This window comes from Paroedura picta, chromosome 2 (genome assembly GCF_049243985.1).
Source record: "Paroedura picta isolate Pp20150507F chromosome 2, Ppicta_v3.0, whole genome shotgun sequence".
NCBI lineage: Eukaryota > Metazoa > Chordata > Lepidosauria > Squamata > Gekkonidae > Paroedura > Paroedura picta.
Genome location: NC_135370.1, coordinates 63,042,764 through 63,061,141, shown reverse-complemented (window position 1 = coordinate 63,061,141; position 18,378 = coordinate 63,042,764). Strand labels below are relative to the sequence as shown.

Genomic DNA, 18,378 nt, shown 5'->3' with positions numbered 1-18,378 from the left:
GGCCTAGTAAAAAAAAAAACCTCCCAAAGCAAACAGAACCAACAAGTCCAAAGAACCAGTCAGGGAGCTCCAGCAGAAGCACGGGGAAATGTGGAAAACCCAAAACAAATGTCAAATCAGAGAATCCAAACTCATAGCAAACCAGAGAATCCTCCAAGTCAACCAGTTTCATCACAGAATGCATTGCAAGCCCAACAAATGTCAAGTGGAGAATCCGAAACAATCATGAACGACAGAATACAAGCAATGTCAAATCCAAATATCAAAACCAACTAGAACAATGCAAACCTTGTTGCAATGTGCAATATGCAAAGAACTAATTTCAAAACACAGAATCTAAGCCAAACCAACCTAGCAAGGTAACACCCTGGCCAAATGGTATGCAGAGCAAGGAACAATTGAATTAGCTCCACTTATGGCTACCTATTCAGCCCATTCTGTGGATTATCATGTAAAACCTCCTTTCAGAGTCTGAGAAGAGGACTACAGAAACGGTTGCAAAATTCATATAATAGGTATTAAAACTTATTAATATTTTACTTAACTTTAAAAATATATTTGTTCCATTTTTTATGACATAAATTTTTGAATTTGAGGTGTGTGCATTTACTTATTGTATTTTACTGAATGTCTGTATTAGGCCTAGCCTGTGCAAGTTCAACAAGCTGTTGTACTATTTTCCTAAAAACAAACTAAGAATAAAACTTAGTATGGCAATTTTCTATTTGCTGGCATGTATGAAGGTTTCCTTACACACAACAGCCTGCATGAAAAAGACCTTGGATCCAGCCATGAAAGGCTGAATCATTTCATTCTTTCAGAAGAATCCAGAAGCCCACAGGCCTGCCCACATCTGCTCTGGCTTTGTGTCATGGAGAAATATGTTGCTTGGCCAAGCCACTGTTAAGTGGAAAATGTCCTGGCAGCTTCTGGTTCTTATTTCGTCCTCAGAGTTTTCATAAGAACAGGGCTGTTTATCAATATGTTAGCATCCTGCTGTGTTATTGCAAGAATAGCCAACAGACACTTGACAGTAGGAGAAACAACCCTGTGACTCTTCTACAAAGGAAATCATGAGAAAGGGGTCATGTGGGGGAGAACAGCTGGAGAACCCATGCCTGATGTCCGCTAGTGGTGACAAGCTGATTACACTAGAAGCAGTAGGGCTGATGAACTCAGGACACAAGCAGAGTGCGGGGGGGGGGGGTGACAGGAGTCATGGTACCAGAGGTATTATACTTAAAGTCCAGAATACTCAGTAAAAAACGTACCACAATGACTAAAACAAATAACAGGACGCCACTTCCTGCTGTTCATGTCATTCCTTATTACATCTGAGAATCCTAAAACTTGACCTCACATTTCTCCATGCTAACCTGAGGGGCAACAATGAATAGAAATGTGCCAGGCATAATAACTTCTAAAACTCACCAGAATTAGAGCTTAAATGAAAACAGGCTAGTCAACTCCATGGTTTGGCTCAGTTTCTTTTAAAATATGTCCATGGAGTCCATAAATCTATACAGTTTAGTGGAGAGCTAGCAATAAGTTGTGAGGAAGCATATAACGATGTGACAGCCCTATAAAAAAGATATATTGATGAGGTATTTTAATAGCCAGGTGAATCTTTACAAGCTGATTTTCTTCGTATATGATGAAACAAAAAAATCAGCTATCAGAAGGCAGTATCACTAGGGCATCAAAGGGATACTGTTGAGAAGGAAGATAGAACTGATTGTGAATTTTTCAGGAGCTGAACTAAAATTCATCCAAAGATGAACTGAAACCAACAAGCTAGTCAAAACTGGCTAATAAGAATTTGGAACTGAAACAGAAAGATTAAATTAATATTCATATATTTCATGCCATTAAAGTCTTAACTCAGCAGATACCATTTACCATAATTAAATTATATGGTACAAATGATAGTGGCAACGCCCATTAGTTATTTATAAAAATGGATTTGTATTTTGTAGTTAATTAAGAAGATTCTAATCATATTTAGCATTATGCAGCATTAGGGTTCCTAACCCCAAAACTCTTCTTGAAATCATACTTAATGTAGATGGAGAATATCTAGTGATATGTACAGGTGGAAGCTAAATTTGCTTTTTGTGATGGTATGTTTAATGTAATCTGTTGCCTTTACTGGTTTTGATGTGTGTAGTTTTTGGAATAATTTTAATTCTAGAGCATTTTTTTTCCTGGTAGCCACTTGGTTATGGTAAACAACATTGAATAAATAAATGTCAGGGTGAATATATATATACACACACACTAGAATTAAAGCCTGTTGTAGCAGGGAGAGAGAGGGGGAATGTATTCCAGGCCAGACACCCCGGACAGGCTCTTCCCACAGGGGTGTTTCACAAATATATAGAGGAACCATGGATAAGGAGATATTATATATAGAAAGTATGCTATCTTGGCTAGGTCTTTCTTTAAGCAATTTTCAGTAGAAAACAATGGCAGTCCAAAGTGGGAATGTTAATTTTTGTGCATGGCCTTTCCCGGGTGGACATGTTCAAGCTGTTCAGACGGGCAGAACAGCTCATCATAACTTTCAGCTCTGGAGAGCTTGCTACATAATCACAAACCAAGCTCAACTCACGGCTGTTAAAGCATGTCTAGCTCGGACATGTACAACTCCATTTCAGAGCTTCTCTGTATGAATCAACAAACTGAACCCAAAAGGTTTTATAATGTTTGGGTATCTTTGTCCTCATATTCCTTTTCCCCTTCTGACTGCTGTTTATGATCAGAACAGGATTACCTGATGCAAAAAACACAACTCAACTTTGCAAGCAAATGTACTTCTTTGCTGTGACTTTCCATTATGTTACAGTTTACTTCACTGCTTTACATTATACAACATTATTTGCAACTCCTGCCAAACAGCAGCAGCATATGGCATTTAGAACATTTCCCCCATCATCAAAGAGTACTACATAAATTACCAAAACACCCTTTTGTTATCACCCCGCTTATCTTAAAGCTTTACCATACATCGTAAGAATGATCTTATTTGATCTGCATGAAATGAAAATATAATGTTGACATGACGCATCCCTCCATGCGGTTTAGGAGTCATTCCTCACTTGAATGCTGCTTTCATCCACAAACCACAGTCACTCATTCCAACTTGCACTGTGATTAAACTTGTACTGATTCACTCCTGGGAAAAACCTTCCAGATGCCCGAGTCATCATATACAAACTGTAAAACCTGCTTTCACCTATTTTGCCCCACAGTAAAAAGAATCCTGTACATCTGCAAATCAAAACATCATTTATCATGGTAAGATTCTACAATTATGCTTCCAGAGAAATTTTCACAGAATTTGGTGGATGCACCTTGATGCCAAGTTTCCTGATTTGTCTAATTTTTAAGAGGCCCTACTTTTTCTGATTAGCTTTGCAGTCTCTGGATTCTCCTCAAAGTGCTCCTGTTCTTCAGCGTGTTTGTCTGAAACAGAGTCCTAAAGGCTGCCAGAGCATAAGCTGGTTTTCATGGGCAATGGATTAGAAGCATTTTTGATCAGCTGCTTTTGTCACTCATATCCTATAAAGTGGAAGAAGCAGCAGAAAAGCTGGGGTTTTGTACCCCGTTCCACCTACTGCAGCGGCGATTTTATAGTTGCAATTTTTAAAATTATTTTATTATTTCTGTTACCTCCCCCTCACATAAAAACTGAACTACATGAACAATACAAAATCGTAAGAAATAAAACAAAATGACAAAGGCTTTAAAGATCTGTTTAAGGTAGACAAAGCTTAAGCAGAAAATGCTTGCAGCTAAAGAGGACTGAGCCTCAAGGTCACCCAACTTCCTCCAAGGAGACTCCAAAGGTCAGGTTCATTGCCCTTTATTGATCCCTAGCTGCCTTCCTCTTCTGGTATGCCATCTGAGTTCACAGAATTTTAAAAAAATGGAATCCTCCTGGAAACCATCCAGTCTAACCCAATTGCCATGCCAGATTTGGTAGATTGTGGAATGCTGTAAATATTATATATTTGGATTTAATGAGGCATTTGATAAGGTTCCCCATGATGTTTTAATGGACAAGTTGAAGGTTGTGTATTAGATTATTATTATTATATTTATAGCAGGCTCGGGGAGGTTTACAAAATAGTTAAAACATCCATAGTCAAAATTTAAAACATCTTACTATTAAGACTCCCAACATGCCCCAGATTCAGATCAGGAGCATAAACAGAGCGTGGGAGGAGCTTTAGCCTTTCTTCCTACACCATTTTAACGAAGCCAAAATGGCTGTGGGGACCGTTATTTGTCCCACTGTGGGTCTTCACATCCATTGCAACATGTAGGAACCCAACCCAACTCATGTTGGGAGGAATCCCATGCCAACTCACAGGTAATATAGTCTGGCCCTGAACCAAGTCAAGCCAAGCATACATGAATTCCATGCCAATGTTAGTTTGTCAGAATTCTTCTCAAAGACCGTTTATGCACTGGAGGTTTCATGCCGGGCTGCAGGCTGGAGTTTTAGTCGTGGCAGGTTGTCCCACATGTGGCAGGTTGTCCTGCACCCACATGGGCGAGCATTTGGCCCAGTGCACCTCATCTGCCCCCGATTTGTACTCCTGCATGAGAGCTGGGGCAGTGAAGTTCCCAGTGCATAAACGGTCAAAATTTAGATGAGAGAGATCTGAAAGTAACTGAAATTCACTCTCTAGCAATTGGAGCAATTGTCACATAAACCTCTGCAGAATGATTGATATCACATGGTCTCACTTACCTGAACAGAGAACACCCTTATATCTTGCACAGGAGAAGTCATCACATTCACAGAATAACCCGTAGATCTTCCCAAACTCACTCTCGTAGCATACGCAGTGGTTACAAGAGCATTCCCCTCGGCCACTGCAGACACGTTTTCCTTCAGCCTCACGGCACATATTCTGGTACATGTTCCCACTCTCTCCTTCCTCACATTCACACTTGGCTCCAACATGGCCTGGATCGCAGTCACATAATCCACACACATAAGTGCCATTCCCACTGCACTTTCTGCTGCTTGGTTCAATCTGTTTTGTACATCCACATGTGCAATTGTAGGTGACAGTCACTTCAAGAGTGTCCCGAAACCAGTCTGGCTTGATTGTGAAGGTATGCAAGGTATTCTCAGCAGGACAACTTCGGGCTTCTACTGATATTTCAAAGGAAACCTGCACAAGGATAGTGAGAGGTAAGGAAATCAGAAGGTTTGGGAAGCCTGTGAAGTCAGAGGCAGCAAACTTTCTCTGAATTATTTGTCCATCTCTGCAAGCCACGGAGACCTAAGCTCAGGCTACGTAGTGGTACATAAATAAACCCCAAACATGCATGCTTTAAGTCAGAGCTAAAATTCTTAGTATTTTAGATTGCATGTCCACATCTTTCACCGCACAGAAATACACACAGACATATGTATCGCCTAAGTCACAAGGCAAAAACAAGCATGCAGAAACACTTCCTCTTCAAGAATTGCCCACTATTTCATGTAAAGTATTCAAGGAAAATATTCTTCTTAGATATCCCCTCCCCCAGGTTAAGGTAAGTTCCACTATGTAAACCCTTCCTTCCTTCCTTCCTTCCTTCCTTCCTTCCTTCCTTCCTTCCTTCCTTCCTTCCTTCCTTCCTTCCTTCCTTCCTTCCTTCCTTCCTTCCTTCCTTCCTTCCTTCCTTCCTTCCTTCCTTCCTTCCTTCAAAGGAAGGAAATAACCTTCAAATCTGCTGTTAGGCTACCTCCATTACAGCAAGTCTCCCTTTTCTCTTACTATATTTTTACAACCATCACACTACTATTGCAAGTATTGGGGCTTGGGCCCTGTAGGGCTAAGAGAGAAGTTATTCTTATTGCTTATCCCACCCCCACCATGACTGTCTATACAAAGCTGTTAAATGCCCAGAAGAAGAGATGTTGATTCTCCCAAGAGATTGCTTCTGGAGAGCACATTTGTGATTCCTGCAATCAAGTTAAGACTGAATGCACATGAAAAATATAATATGATCCTTTGAGGAGGGAAGGAAGGCAATAAAATGTAAGCTGACATTTCCTTCCTATATGCCAACAGACAGGACCATGTCAAAATACATGGCATTTTATATTGTCTTGTTGATAAATTCAGCAATGAGACAAACTAAGGCCAATACAAAAGTTTTTCCTCCATGTGAACTGAAGGCCGGTGGCATGGACTATAAATCAGTATTTCCTGCTTCATGAGCACACATTTCTAAGCTGCTTGAAGAATGAGAGAGTGTTGCTAATTTAAATGGAAGTGGGTGGGTGGGTGGCGGTGGACATAGCCTGAAGGCAGAAATGGCATGATGGAAATTATTTGTCAAATTTGAAAAAAGGAACATTGATGCAAGGTATCAACATCTTTTCACATTTATTTATGAGCCTCTTTCTTAGGCATTCAATCCTCCTTTTAGTTTCAAAAATACAGTCTCCTGCCTCTTTCAAAGAGTTCCTGCAAATGCTCTGCTTCAGGAATGCAGCCGGCTCTGCTCCTGAATGCCAGATGGCAGCATGCAGATGGTAACTCAGCAGCACGTTTTGCCTAACAGAAACACCAGTTTTTGAAAAAGGGGCAGAGAAGCTTGACTTACAAGGATGCAAGGGAGGACTGAAGGAGAAATGAATATGGAGAAATGAATGTGGAGAATGTGGAGAAACAAAAAAGGACTCTTGACAAACTCCTGGATTTCAAGCACTGTCAAAGGTTTTGCAAGAGCAATATCAAAGCAGCCCAAGACCACAATTCCAGTGGTATCTTTTACAAAGAAGCTATGTTAACATCTGTCAACTGCTCCTCTCCTGTACAGTTTAACCATTAAACTTTTAAGAACGGGACATTGTGCTGAAGACGTCTATGAAACTAGGGCCCGGTTCACACCATTTATCTGCTCCTTTGTGGACAAGTGACATATAGCTTGCATGAATAGGATGGACTAACAGAGATGTTCACACAGAAAGATGTACGTGTAGTGAGGAAAGTACACAATCTAAGTTTTCTCCCACATCTAACCATAATCAAAATCCATATTCTTAGCCCATCATAGCAGCAACTCAAAGCTGTTTTGCCAGTTTCCAAAACAAGGAATCCATGGCTCCAGGTCTATCCCAAAATATATGCAGTGCAACTTCAATGAAATGTTTTAAAAATGAATTACATAAATGCCATGGGTAATAAGTAGCTTTAAAAAGGAGACTTCAAATCTCTTACGCTCTTTAATTTATTACCCTCTTTACATGTAGGATTGCTAGCTCTGGGTTGGGAAATACCTGGAGTCTTTGGGAATGGAGCCAGGAGTGGGTGGGATTTGGGGCAGGGATGCATCTCAGTGGAATGTAATGCTATGGAGTCTACTCTCCAAAGCAACCGTTTTTTCCAAGGGAACTAATCTGTCACCTGGACATAATCTGTAAACCGCTCCTGTGGAGCGGTATAAATAAAGCGCTAAGGGGTAAAGGGGAGGAGAGAAGGTGGGCCGAGTCCGTGATAAAAACTCGGAGGGGCCAATCAGGAGCTGCGAAACAGGACTGTGACTAGCCCAAGGTCACTCAGTATATGGAGGAATGAGGGATCAAATCCAGCTCACCACATTAGAAGCTTCTGCTCTTAACCACTACACCAAGCTGTACAAACTGCCATTGTTAGAAATAGATGCACTTAGAGCACAATCAGAATAAGCTGTTGCTCATTGACTTTTGTGGGATTCTTTCCCTATAAATTTGGAACTCCTGGTCAATGGCTTCTTAGAACAATTCAAGGAGGGAGACACTCAGGTATTTCATACGTGGAGAGGTGACTGTGTGGATAATAAGGTTGGCAATTTGGGAAGGGAGGAACGCTTTTGTGTTCTGCGTTCTGTGTTTGTGTAGAGGGGAATGCTACACAGCCACCCATCCCCATGCCAAACAGCTCTTTCCTCCAGGGGAAGTGATCTTTGCAGTCTGGAGAGAAGCTTTTATTCTGAGGATTCTCCAGGACCCACCTGGAGGCTGGCATCCCTAACAGTGGCAGGGATGCTAGCCTCCAGCTGGGACCTGGAGATTCCATTTCTGAGGTTTCTCAAAGCCTAAAGAATATTTCAGCTGTTTCTCAATGGTAAAAAAGTTGAGAAATCTGACATAGGGGTAGTAATTGGGATGCCCTTTGTAAATTCTTTGCCAGCCTATGTTTTCATGTTTGATTGTAACATACAACTGTTCTTGGTTTACTTTGATATCAAACTGAACTGAAGAACATACAGACTGATTTTCAGTTCTTCAAGCAATTTTTGCTATCAAATAAATAGTTTCATTGAAGGAAGAAGCTGGCAAGGTTATAAATTATTGGATGCTTATTGTTATTAACAAGTACTGCCACCCAACATTTTTCTTTGTTTCCCACCTAGACCCTGGCATCCCAACAGTTCCATGGGATCCAAAGCCAGAGAATCCCCCCTCCCAAGTAGCCCTTTTCTACAAGGGGACTAATCTCTGTGGTTTGGAAATGACCTGCAATTCCAACAAATCCCCAAGTCCCAACTGGAAATTGGCATCCTGCAGTATCTCTAGGGCCCAGTGCCACAGAGTCCCCACCCCCACCCCAAGCAAGCACTTTCATCTCCAGAAGCCTGGTTATGAGTTGTTGTTGTAGAGTCCACTCTCTAAAACAGCCATTTTCCCCTGGGCAGCTGGTCTCTAAAGTCTAATTCCAGGAGATTTCCAGGCTGCAGCTGGAGGTTGGTGACCCCTGGGTAAGGAATGTTCCTTGAGGTTTGGAGGTGGGGCCTCAAAAGTCCAGGGGTTGGCAGGAGCTTTTGGCATGTAGCCAGTTCCCCAGAAGAGTGTAATGGGCTTTGCCTCTAGTGAGCTATAATTCCAGCAGATCCCAGGTCCCACCTGGAAGCTGGCATCTTTATTTAATTGACAGAGAAGTGCCATAGAGACCTGAAAAAGCTTTTTAAGAACCGAATTTGCAGGTGCTCATATTCTGCTAGATTCAATGAAGTACAAGGTATCCTGCCCCCTTTCAAGCTTTCCATGAGAATAACATGACGGTTTTCCAAGCAGTTGCTAAAGAAAATCAACAACAGGGAGCAGCTCTTTTAAACTTAACATATCACATTGCCCTAAATATCGCCTTCAAGTAGCCTGAGGGCCCACACACAACCCTTCCTCAATAAGAAAGATCTAATCCCAAGGGATTACACAACAAACTCACTGTGTCTCCTATTTGAAGATCACCACACTTCCTGATGCCGGGGTATGACAAACCATCCTGACAGGTGGCTGTAAAAGCAAGGTTGAGATCCTCAGGACTGTCCCAGACAGTTAATTCTACTTTAGAACGAATGCTCTAGAAGGAAAACAAACAAATGTCCCATCAGATATTCTTCCTCCTTCATATCATTGTTCTGTTCGTGATTTAGCACCCAAAGATATTTTGTGGTCACAAGAAATGTACTAATAGGTAAACAAAAATTACATGAAATAATGTATTGAGACAGAACTTTTCTTATTTCCCATTATAGACCTGCTATGGCAGGAAGCCATTATACCAGTTAGGCCAGAACTCTGTCAAACTGAAAACATGAGCTGATCATTCATTCATACAAGTGCTTTGGCCCTTTGAAAATGAGGTGAGCAACTAAGAAAATAATACTTATCTGGGATTCATACATTCAACAGCAGCAGAACAGTATCGGGGGAGGGGGGGATTAAGGTGCGGTACTCTACAGGAAAATGACTGTGGGAAACTACTTCCCCAAAAGTCTGAATGAATTAAATCAATACATAAGTCTAGTCCATGTTCTAGGCAGAATAAAAGAGGAGAGGAACAATGCACAAAGAAGGAAAACATGATGAACCTAAAATAAACAGAGTTCTATGTCAGAATAAAACTTCTTAAGCTTTAAGGTGCTACAGCATATCTGCTTAACTCTGATGTCACAGGCGAGCACAGCTACTCCTCGTACGTTATTGGGGAGAATCTGAAGACTTCCTCCAGCCTTTGAACACGTGGCTGCTCCTCCAAATGAAGTTAGAGGAAGATTCCTTACACTGGAGGAAGGCTTCTTGGAGGAAGGTTAGAACCAAGTCACTATGAAGGACTTAAGAAAAATAAAGTTGTTTTGCCCAAAACAGCATGATTTGAGATCAGATTATGCATATAGTTTTACCTTAGTAGCTGACCAGAAGAACATCTGTCTATGAAATAAAGGAGGATATGCAACCATAGGTGCAAAAGCAAGGTTTAAATCCTCATATATACCTTTTGTATTTCTCCTCAAATGAAACTACACTCAACAAACTAACCCAACTGTTATGTCCCCGTGCTGATTGTTTGGCCCCCCTACTCAGTGCCCCCATCAGTACTACTCCCATCCTCTATGATACTTCATACTCATACCATCTTGTACCTCCCTATTAGCAATACAGTGTATCCAACTAGTTTGGTGTAGTGGTTAGGAGTGTGGACTTCTAATCTGGCATGCCAGGTTCGATTCTGCGCTCCCCCACATGCAACCAGCTGGGTGACCTTGGGCTCGCCACGGCACTGATAAAACTGTTCTGACCGAGCAGCGATATCAGGGCTCTCTCAGCCTCACCCACCTCACAGGGTGTCTGTTGTGGGGAGAGGAATGGGAAGGCGACTGTAAGCCGCTTTGAGCCTCCTTCGGGTAGGGAAAAGCGGCATATAAGAACCAACTCTTCTTCTTCTTCTAGTTCTCCAAATAAAGAAGACATAGCCAGTACCTGATCCTTTATTATGATAGTTGTAACATTACTGTAAATGTTGTAGATTCAAATGAGTAACCATGTTGGTCAAAAGTAGCAAATCTTTGTTGGTCTTAAAGGTGCTACTGGACTCTGATTTTATTGTGTAAATGTTGTGTCTGTAGACCTGTCAAGGACTCAGCTTGAGGTCCGAGGCAGGATCATAATCCTGCACTGTAATCAGCCAACACACGACTAGATCCTGACTGCTGGATCCAGTCAGTTTAAACTGAAGCTGGCTAATAGCGCACTCTGGTAGGAAGATCTATTGAGCTATATTGTATAGCAACTGGGGTTGCTGGAGGGGTTCTCTACTTCCGTTTTAGTTCTCTGTACCATCTAGCTGGGGTCACAATAAAGAGCTGGAATGAACTCCCAGTATTCCGATCTCTGAATCCATGGATTTAACAATAAAAATATCATATTTTCTATTCTCTCTATCTATCATGCCCTTATTTAAATATATCTAGTCCAGTTTTCATAGAATCATATAATAATTTGTTATTGTCATATGGTTCTATGTCACTTAAATTTATGTAGACAGAATATGAGACCTAGTGCAGTACAATGGTTAGAGAATCAGTCTAGGATCTGGTAGACCCAGGTTCAAATCCCCAGTCATCCATGAAGATCACTGAGTGACCTGCTTTCTCTCAACCTAATCTAGCTTCACAAGGCTGTTGAGAAGATAAAGAAGAAGAGCTGGTTTTTGTACCCCACTTTTCACTACCTGAAAGAGCCCCAAAGAGGCTTCCAACCCCCTTTCCCTTCCTCTCCCCACAACAGACACAACAGAGGTAGATGAGGCCGAGAGAGCTCTTAGAGGAACTGTGACTGGCTCAAGGTCATCCAGCTGGCTGCATGAGGAGAAGCAGGAAATGAAAACCAGTTCTCCAGATTAGAGGCCACTGCTCTTACTACCACATCAGGTTGGCTCATAAAAAGAAAGAAGACAGAACCATATACACTGCTCTGACCTCCTGTGAGAAGGATAGAATGTAAGGGAAAAAATGAATAAAGAAGAGTATTTCAAAATAAAAATCATTGTGCCTTGAACAACAGCATAACTTCTAACTAAGTCTCTGATGCCTTCTTTAGTATTATTATGTTAAATCCAACACTTGGGGGCAGAGAGGAAATCTGGAACTATTCTGAGTTCTCTTATGAAACAGAAGTTTGAAGAAAAATTATAAACTGTCCTCATCCTTTCTGAGTGCTATGATTTTGGAAACCTCCCACCCTTCAGCCAGCTAGTTGCTAGCTTCATTCAGCCCCTCATCTAAAATAAACTGAACATATAATATATACTACCTCCTTCTCCAGACCTAGGCAAGCACTGGTGGGGCACACAGGATTGTTTGGCATTTCCTGCCTATAAGAAGTATTTTTGCTAAGCTAAGCTTAAGGACTTAAGCCTGACTTGGATACCCCAGGCCAGCTCGATCCTGTCAGAGTTTGGAAGCTAAACTGGGTCAGCCCTGCCGGGCACTTGGAAGGGCAGCCTCCAAGGAATACCAGGATTGTGACAAAGGGGCAGGTAATTTCAAACCACCTCCAAACATCTCCTGTGTGGCAGCCAAGCAATCTTAATAAATAAATAATAAGTTTAAGAACTTGGTTCCAGAAACAGGCTCAGGCTCAACTATCCTGACAAACAAGATACTCCAAGTCTGATCAATCCATAACATCTTCATGAAAAGAATCTATATGAACATTTTCACATGCAAGGGTGAGAGTTAATATTACTAGAGGAAATATGCAACTGGTTTGATGACTGTATAAACATTATATTTGTCTAATGAATGAGGCAAGCCAGTGCTTACAAGCTATAGCTGAGACAACAGGCTACAAGGTATTACCAAATATGTATATATCTATGCAGCTTGTGCCCTCTCTTTCAGCTCTGTCCACAGCCCAAAACAGCCAATCAGGCTCTAACATGGTCCAATCAAAGCACATCTTTGGCTGCCTAAGCCAGCAACAGCCATGACTATTTCACAGTTAACAGTGATTCATGGATAGAAGCTTAAACTACAATGGCTGGCCTTTTATTGGGGGTAAGAAGTCATCTAAAAAAAATATAAGCATCCTGAAACATTACCTAGCTGACAACATCAAGAATGCATTCAAGAAACCGGATTTCCCTGAGGATCCACAGTACACAGAAATTCAAGCTGAAATATGAAATTATTAGAGCTACTAACAATAGGCTACTCCAATACAGGTTCAAGTCACATTGTCAAATGGTATTTACAACAGAGGAATTCCATTACTGATTTTTCACAGTTTGAGAAATACACATTTACAGTAGTAGAAATGTAGCCAGATTATACAAGCAGGGCAACCAGTATTTCTCCAAAAAACTGAAGGTGAACCATTACTGGTGCCCATAATATGAATGGTTAATAAGTTCTCTGTAGGGAATGGAACAAAAAGTCAGCATGAGCTCCACGACCAGAAGCAAAAATTACCAGAAAGTAATCAGTGCTAAGCAAAAAGAAACAATTTATGTCACAGAGAATCATAAGTGCAATAAATATTTGTTTATATACTATAGTTCCTGATATACCACAAGCTCAGTTTTCTAACCATGTGGGTGCCACAGATACCTTCTTTTGTGATATGTTTGTGGAATACTCTGGTTACCATGACGTGACTTCTTACCAACACTGAATTGAAAATTTGATATTGATTCCTACCTGTTTGAGACTTACTGAAAGCTCAAAGTGTAATCAAACCCAACATTCTTAGGCACTACAATATACCACAAGTATTTTATCACCATATAACATATATAGCAATGGGGGAGACACCCTTTAGCAGACAGTCTTGTGGGAGTAATCATTTTGCATAGTTTCTGCTAGATATGTTACACGGTAATCCAGAACACTTCAATGACCAATCCACCATTTTAATGTATGACTTTAAACTCCAAGTAAAACTCTCAATCCATTTAGTGGCTTGATTTGTTAGGATTACTTACAGATTCTCACACAGTTAAAATGTCCCACATCACCATCCCACTCCCCTCCATTGGAGCCCCTAATCCAGAAAGCACTTAAATGACCAATCCGCCATGTTAATGTATGGCAATGTGGGAGACACCCTTTAGCACACTCTTGTAGGAGTAATTATGCCAGAAACACAATGTATCACTGATTTATCTAAGAAGGACTTAGGGCTCCTTCTGAAATAGTGCTGTGGGAGCCATTGCAGCAGTTCTCCTTCCTACACAAGCTGGCTCCCTCTCACATTATTTGCTGAATGAGAGCCACTGCAGTGCATATCCTTTCTGGAACAGCCAAAAGGAAAGCGAAAGGGGCCAGATCTTGCCGGAAAACTTATGTTGTGACTTTTATTATGCCAGTGCTGTTGCAGTTTCCAGGAAGGAATACATGTTGGCATGGTGAGAGCTGCAGGGTGGGCTCTTCCAAATGGCTGGATTTCCTGACATTAGCTTCACAGCACAGAAAAGAGCCTTGATTCAAAAACTCTAGGGTGCAAAGGGAATGTAAAGAGTTCTTAGTCTTTATTGCAGAAGGATGAGAGAGACAGATTTGAAAGGCAGTTTTCTGCTTAGAGATTCAAAACAGCACAAATAGCCAAATTTAAGTGGAATAAACAACAAAGAACTGCACTATAGTGAAGCAGTAAGAAAACCTTGAAATGGATCAGTAAATTAAAAAAGGAGACTTACATTATAGGCCTTGACTATGAGTTGAATAATATTCCGGGAGTCTTGGTGTAAGATTTCTACTGTTGTTCCAGGGATTAAGGCTGTAAGGTTCTTTTAAAAAGAAATATAGACAAAGAGAATGCATGTTATATTGAATCAAATAAACGTTTTGTCCTGAGTTTCATTAACATAACTGATCAGTGGTTATGAAAACAGGGGACATTGGTATGATCAGAATCCTCTTACCAGAATAAATTACACGTTAGATACAGATAAGTGAGTAAGAATGGACTAATAAGAATGGGGGGAATTGTTTGAAATAATGGTGTTTGAGGCCCTGCAGTAATACTGTACATTCTTAAGAAATAAGATTAAGTAACAACAGGTTGGGCAGAATACACTTCGGGTTGGCAATGTTCCCAAGATAAGGATTAAATTCACAGCTATTTTAGGTGCCCTCGTGATCACTAACAGTTATCTGTTTACTTAAGAAGCTTACTGCTTTTCACTGAAACTGCACTCTGAAATTAACTGGAAAGGAATTAGCGATGGGAAATAGGAAAGAGTCTCCTGGCTCTAACAAAGCATTAAAAACTTGGGGGGAGGGGGGGAGGGTCCTGACCTGCTCTTACTTTTTCCCAATTATCAGGGCCATTCCGCACCAGGATCTATGTAGCAAATTGGTTGCGGAACGAAAAAACGCCATTTTAAATAGTGGAATTCGTCGTTATGCATACCTGGCTTTGTAGTGGAATCCAGTTGCGTTTCTATTGTTTCCCACAGGTTTCCGGTCTCGGCAAAAATCGCTAGCCAGGAAGCGATATTGCCGAGCTTTGTCCCGCCCCTGGCCGTCAAGCAGCCAATGGGCGGCTGTTATCATGCTCCCAAAAAGCCCCTTTCCCTTTAAGGAAGGTTTTTAAAAAAAACACACACACACGTTGCAACGAATCTACGTTGATTCGTTGCAACGGAGAGACCCTTCTAGCTAGCAGGTGGTGTCTGAGCTGCCGTTTCATCGTTGCCATGCTCCGCCCGAGTGAAAAAAAAAATACCCCCCCCCTGCACGGGCGTGGTTTTCGGCCGAAAATACAGTGAAAAATAAACCAGCAAACGGGGCTGTGTGTTGCTTCGTGCTTGGTGACTTAAAACAGCTCTGGGGAGGGACTGCAGCCAGGGAAGCCTTGCTGGGTAAACGAAGACTCACCGGTGCGTTGGTCTCTGCTCACTCCGAGAAAAAAAAAATGGCGATCGCTTTGCCGGAAGATCAGAGGAGAGAGCTAGGGGGAGGGACTTTGCAGAAACCGCAACAATGGTAATGCACAGAACTTTCCCGCTAGTGTTGCAGATTGGTTGCAAGAGTGTAGCGCTTTCCGGAGGGTGAATCCACTTTTTGGGATTTCCCTGAAAGCGCTACAACAAAGCGCTTTTTGCGGATCGGTTTCAGGAGTGTTGCAGATTGTCAACGACATTGTGCATAACAGCAAAACAGTAGCGATTTCAATTTGTAACCATTGTGCAATTTTGAACGAGTGCGGAATGGCCCTCAGATTAGAAAAACTTTGCTTCAGAAGGAAAGGGGAAAGGATCCCTTCTGTATCATCCAGCAGAAAATATTCTCCTCTGCTCCTTCCCTAGGACTTACCTTGTAAAGAACATAGTGACTTTTTGTAACTGCAAAAATTAGGTGGATATTGTTCTCAGCGAGTTTCTCTCCCAGAAGTGCAAGAGAAGGATAGTCCTGGGGAGAGATAGAGAAGTCAAGAAGAGATTACAATTGTTTAACTTTTTAAAAGTCTGCAAGTGAATACAACATATCACAGAGTGTACACCACAAATAAATGAAGCACCCCCATTAAAGAATTACATACACCCAACACGTTTGCAATGGGGTTCCTGCTATTCATGTTTCTCTGCAATGGTTTCAACTGACAAGGGAGGGGCAGCATTCCTTCCCTCAAGTTAACATAACAGCGGACTAATTCTTTAATAAAAGTTAGCAGATCTAGACGAATAGTCTGCTGCTCTACAAAGACTAACATGAAGTTCCCTTAAAATCATTATTTGTATCCTTAATTTGTTCAAATCTTCTGAAATAGCAAGTCTACCCTTAACCATCTTAATCCCTCAGATATCACTGCAAAGTGCAATCCAGTCTTATCCATATTCGCCCAGAAGTAAGTTCCACTTGTGCTTAATGGGGCTTGCTCCCCAGGAAGGGTGTATGAAATCAGAGGCGTGAGCATCTTGTAGAACATATTGATTTTAGTGATTTTAATGGAAATTAGATGTGCCTAATATGACTGGATGGCTGACAAGTGACAGTCCCATTTCACAGACTGGAAAACCAGAGGCATAACAGTTCAACCGGCAAGCCTTCGGCTAAGTACTGGTTTGTATCTATGCCTTCTACATAGGACGCTCCTTCGGTGCGAGACTTGTTATGTTATGTTCATACTGATACAAGAGCTGCAGGGATGATCATGGAAGATGTACATTGGTTTGTTTTGTTAATTCGAAAAACCACAGAATTGCTTCATATGAGGGCTCCTGCCCACTGTCATAAGACAGCCAGTTAAGGCATGCCTTCCAAAATCCTCATTAAGGGGCACAACAGTAATTGCTTAGCTCATGAAAACAACTTCAGTTACGTAAGAGCAAAGCATAATTGCAGTCAGAAAGCTGGGAAACTCTCTGCAGCCCTTTCTGCAGATTCATGTCCACACCTCAAGATTTATTTGCTTCTGCCGCTGTCTACATGAACACAGAAGTAGCAGGCAGAGTTGGGAAACCCAGGCTGGAAACAGGCCTCACTCGAAAGGGGCAGCTGCTTCAGGAAGTGTTCTGGCACCAAGTAAATTGCTCAACATGTTACAGAGCAAGACAGTGATATTTGCAGCTGTTATGTTCAGGTAATGAGTAGTTCTGTCCTCAAATGAAATACAAGGCGCATAAGCACACCTGCACATGCTTACAAAGGACAAACTCCTTTCAGCAGGTAAAATGTGGTAGCACTGATTCATACTTTGAAGTAAGGGCCATTATGTCATTTGTGATGTCTCTCCTATGCTGGGAAAAGATATGTGGGGGGAAATGGGATTTAGTATTTGTGCAATTTTTGAACAGGAAGTTGGACTAGATGGCCTGTATGGCCCCTTCCAACTCTATGATTCTAGAAAACATCCTTAAAACTGGTTTAGTCATAACAATCCCAGTGATTCGATGGAGCTCCAGGATTCTCAACATCAGGATACTATATAAATTATCTTAAAAGGAATTAGCACATTTCCTTTTAAAGCCCACCAACCTTTTTCCTGTTCTTTTCTGTCTTAAGTTTTTACTTTGTGGACCGCAAGCCACTTTGGGTCCCCAGTGGGAAAGAAAGGAATAAACTAACTAACATTGTGGACATTTTGACTTTTCTGATATATCTTGCTGCATAATTTTCATGTTAGAAATAATAATGTGAAAAATTAGTTTTATGATGATACATAAGAATTAGGCAACAGTTGTTAAGCTGTCCAGCAAAAGGGGCAAGAGGAGGTGGCAGCAATTTATTCTTACCAGCTCACTGGATGCGGTATATTCATTGGCCTCATTCAAGTGACAGTGCCCATCATGTGGCTGCACCAATCCACCCAGCTTCCCATCCAGAGCTATGTGTGGGACATCATCTGTAGTGAAGACGAGCAAGTGAGAAGCCTCCTTCCGCCACCCAATCTCCTTCTACACAGAAACCAAACCAAAAGAAGATCTGTGTCAGTCTTCATTCAGGAGTCAACCATTTCTCCCTGACCCAAACCATCACACCAAGAGTTTCTTATCACTGTGATCAACAAAAGAATATCCTCATGTCCCTTCACATTCTCCACAGGAAACCCACAATCAAGAAGAATGTAGGTGTACAGCTATGAAATTCTCAGCAAATTAA

The 18,378-nt window shown here is 41.4% G+C and overlaps 1 protein-coding gene across 1 annotated transcript in view; it reads right to left on the bottom strand.

The window, feature by feature from the left end:
* The window catches only part of ITGB5 (integrin subunit beta 5), a 97,928-nt gene that overhangs the window by 28,763 nt on the left and 50,787 nt on the right, over positions 1 to 18,378 (bottom strand). Inside the window, exons 6-10 of the mRNA XM_077320418.1 lie at positions 18,012 to 18,173; positions 16,093 to 16,188; positions 14,472 to 14,561; positions 9,219 to 9,353; positions 4,760 to 5,189 (exon numbers count right to left, since the gene is read on the bottom strand). Coding sequence (XP_077176533.1) covers positions 4,760 to 5,189; positions 9,219 to 9,353; positions 14,472 to 14,561; positions 16,093 to 16,188; positions 18,012 to 18,173 — 913 coding nt within the window. The remainder of the gene's footprint in view (positions 1 to 4,759; positions 5,190 to 9,218; positions 9,354 to 14,471; positions 14,562 to 16,092; positions 16,189 to 18,011; positions 18,174 to 18,378) is intronic.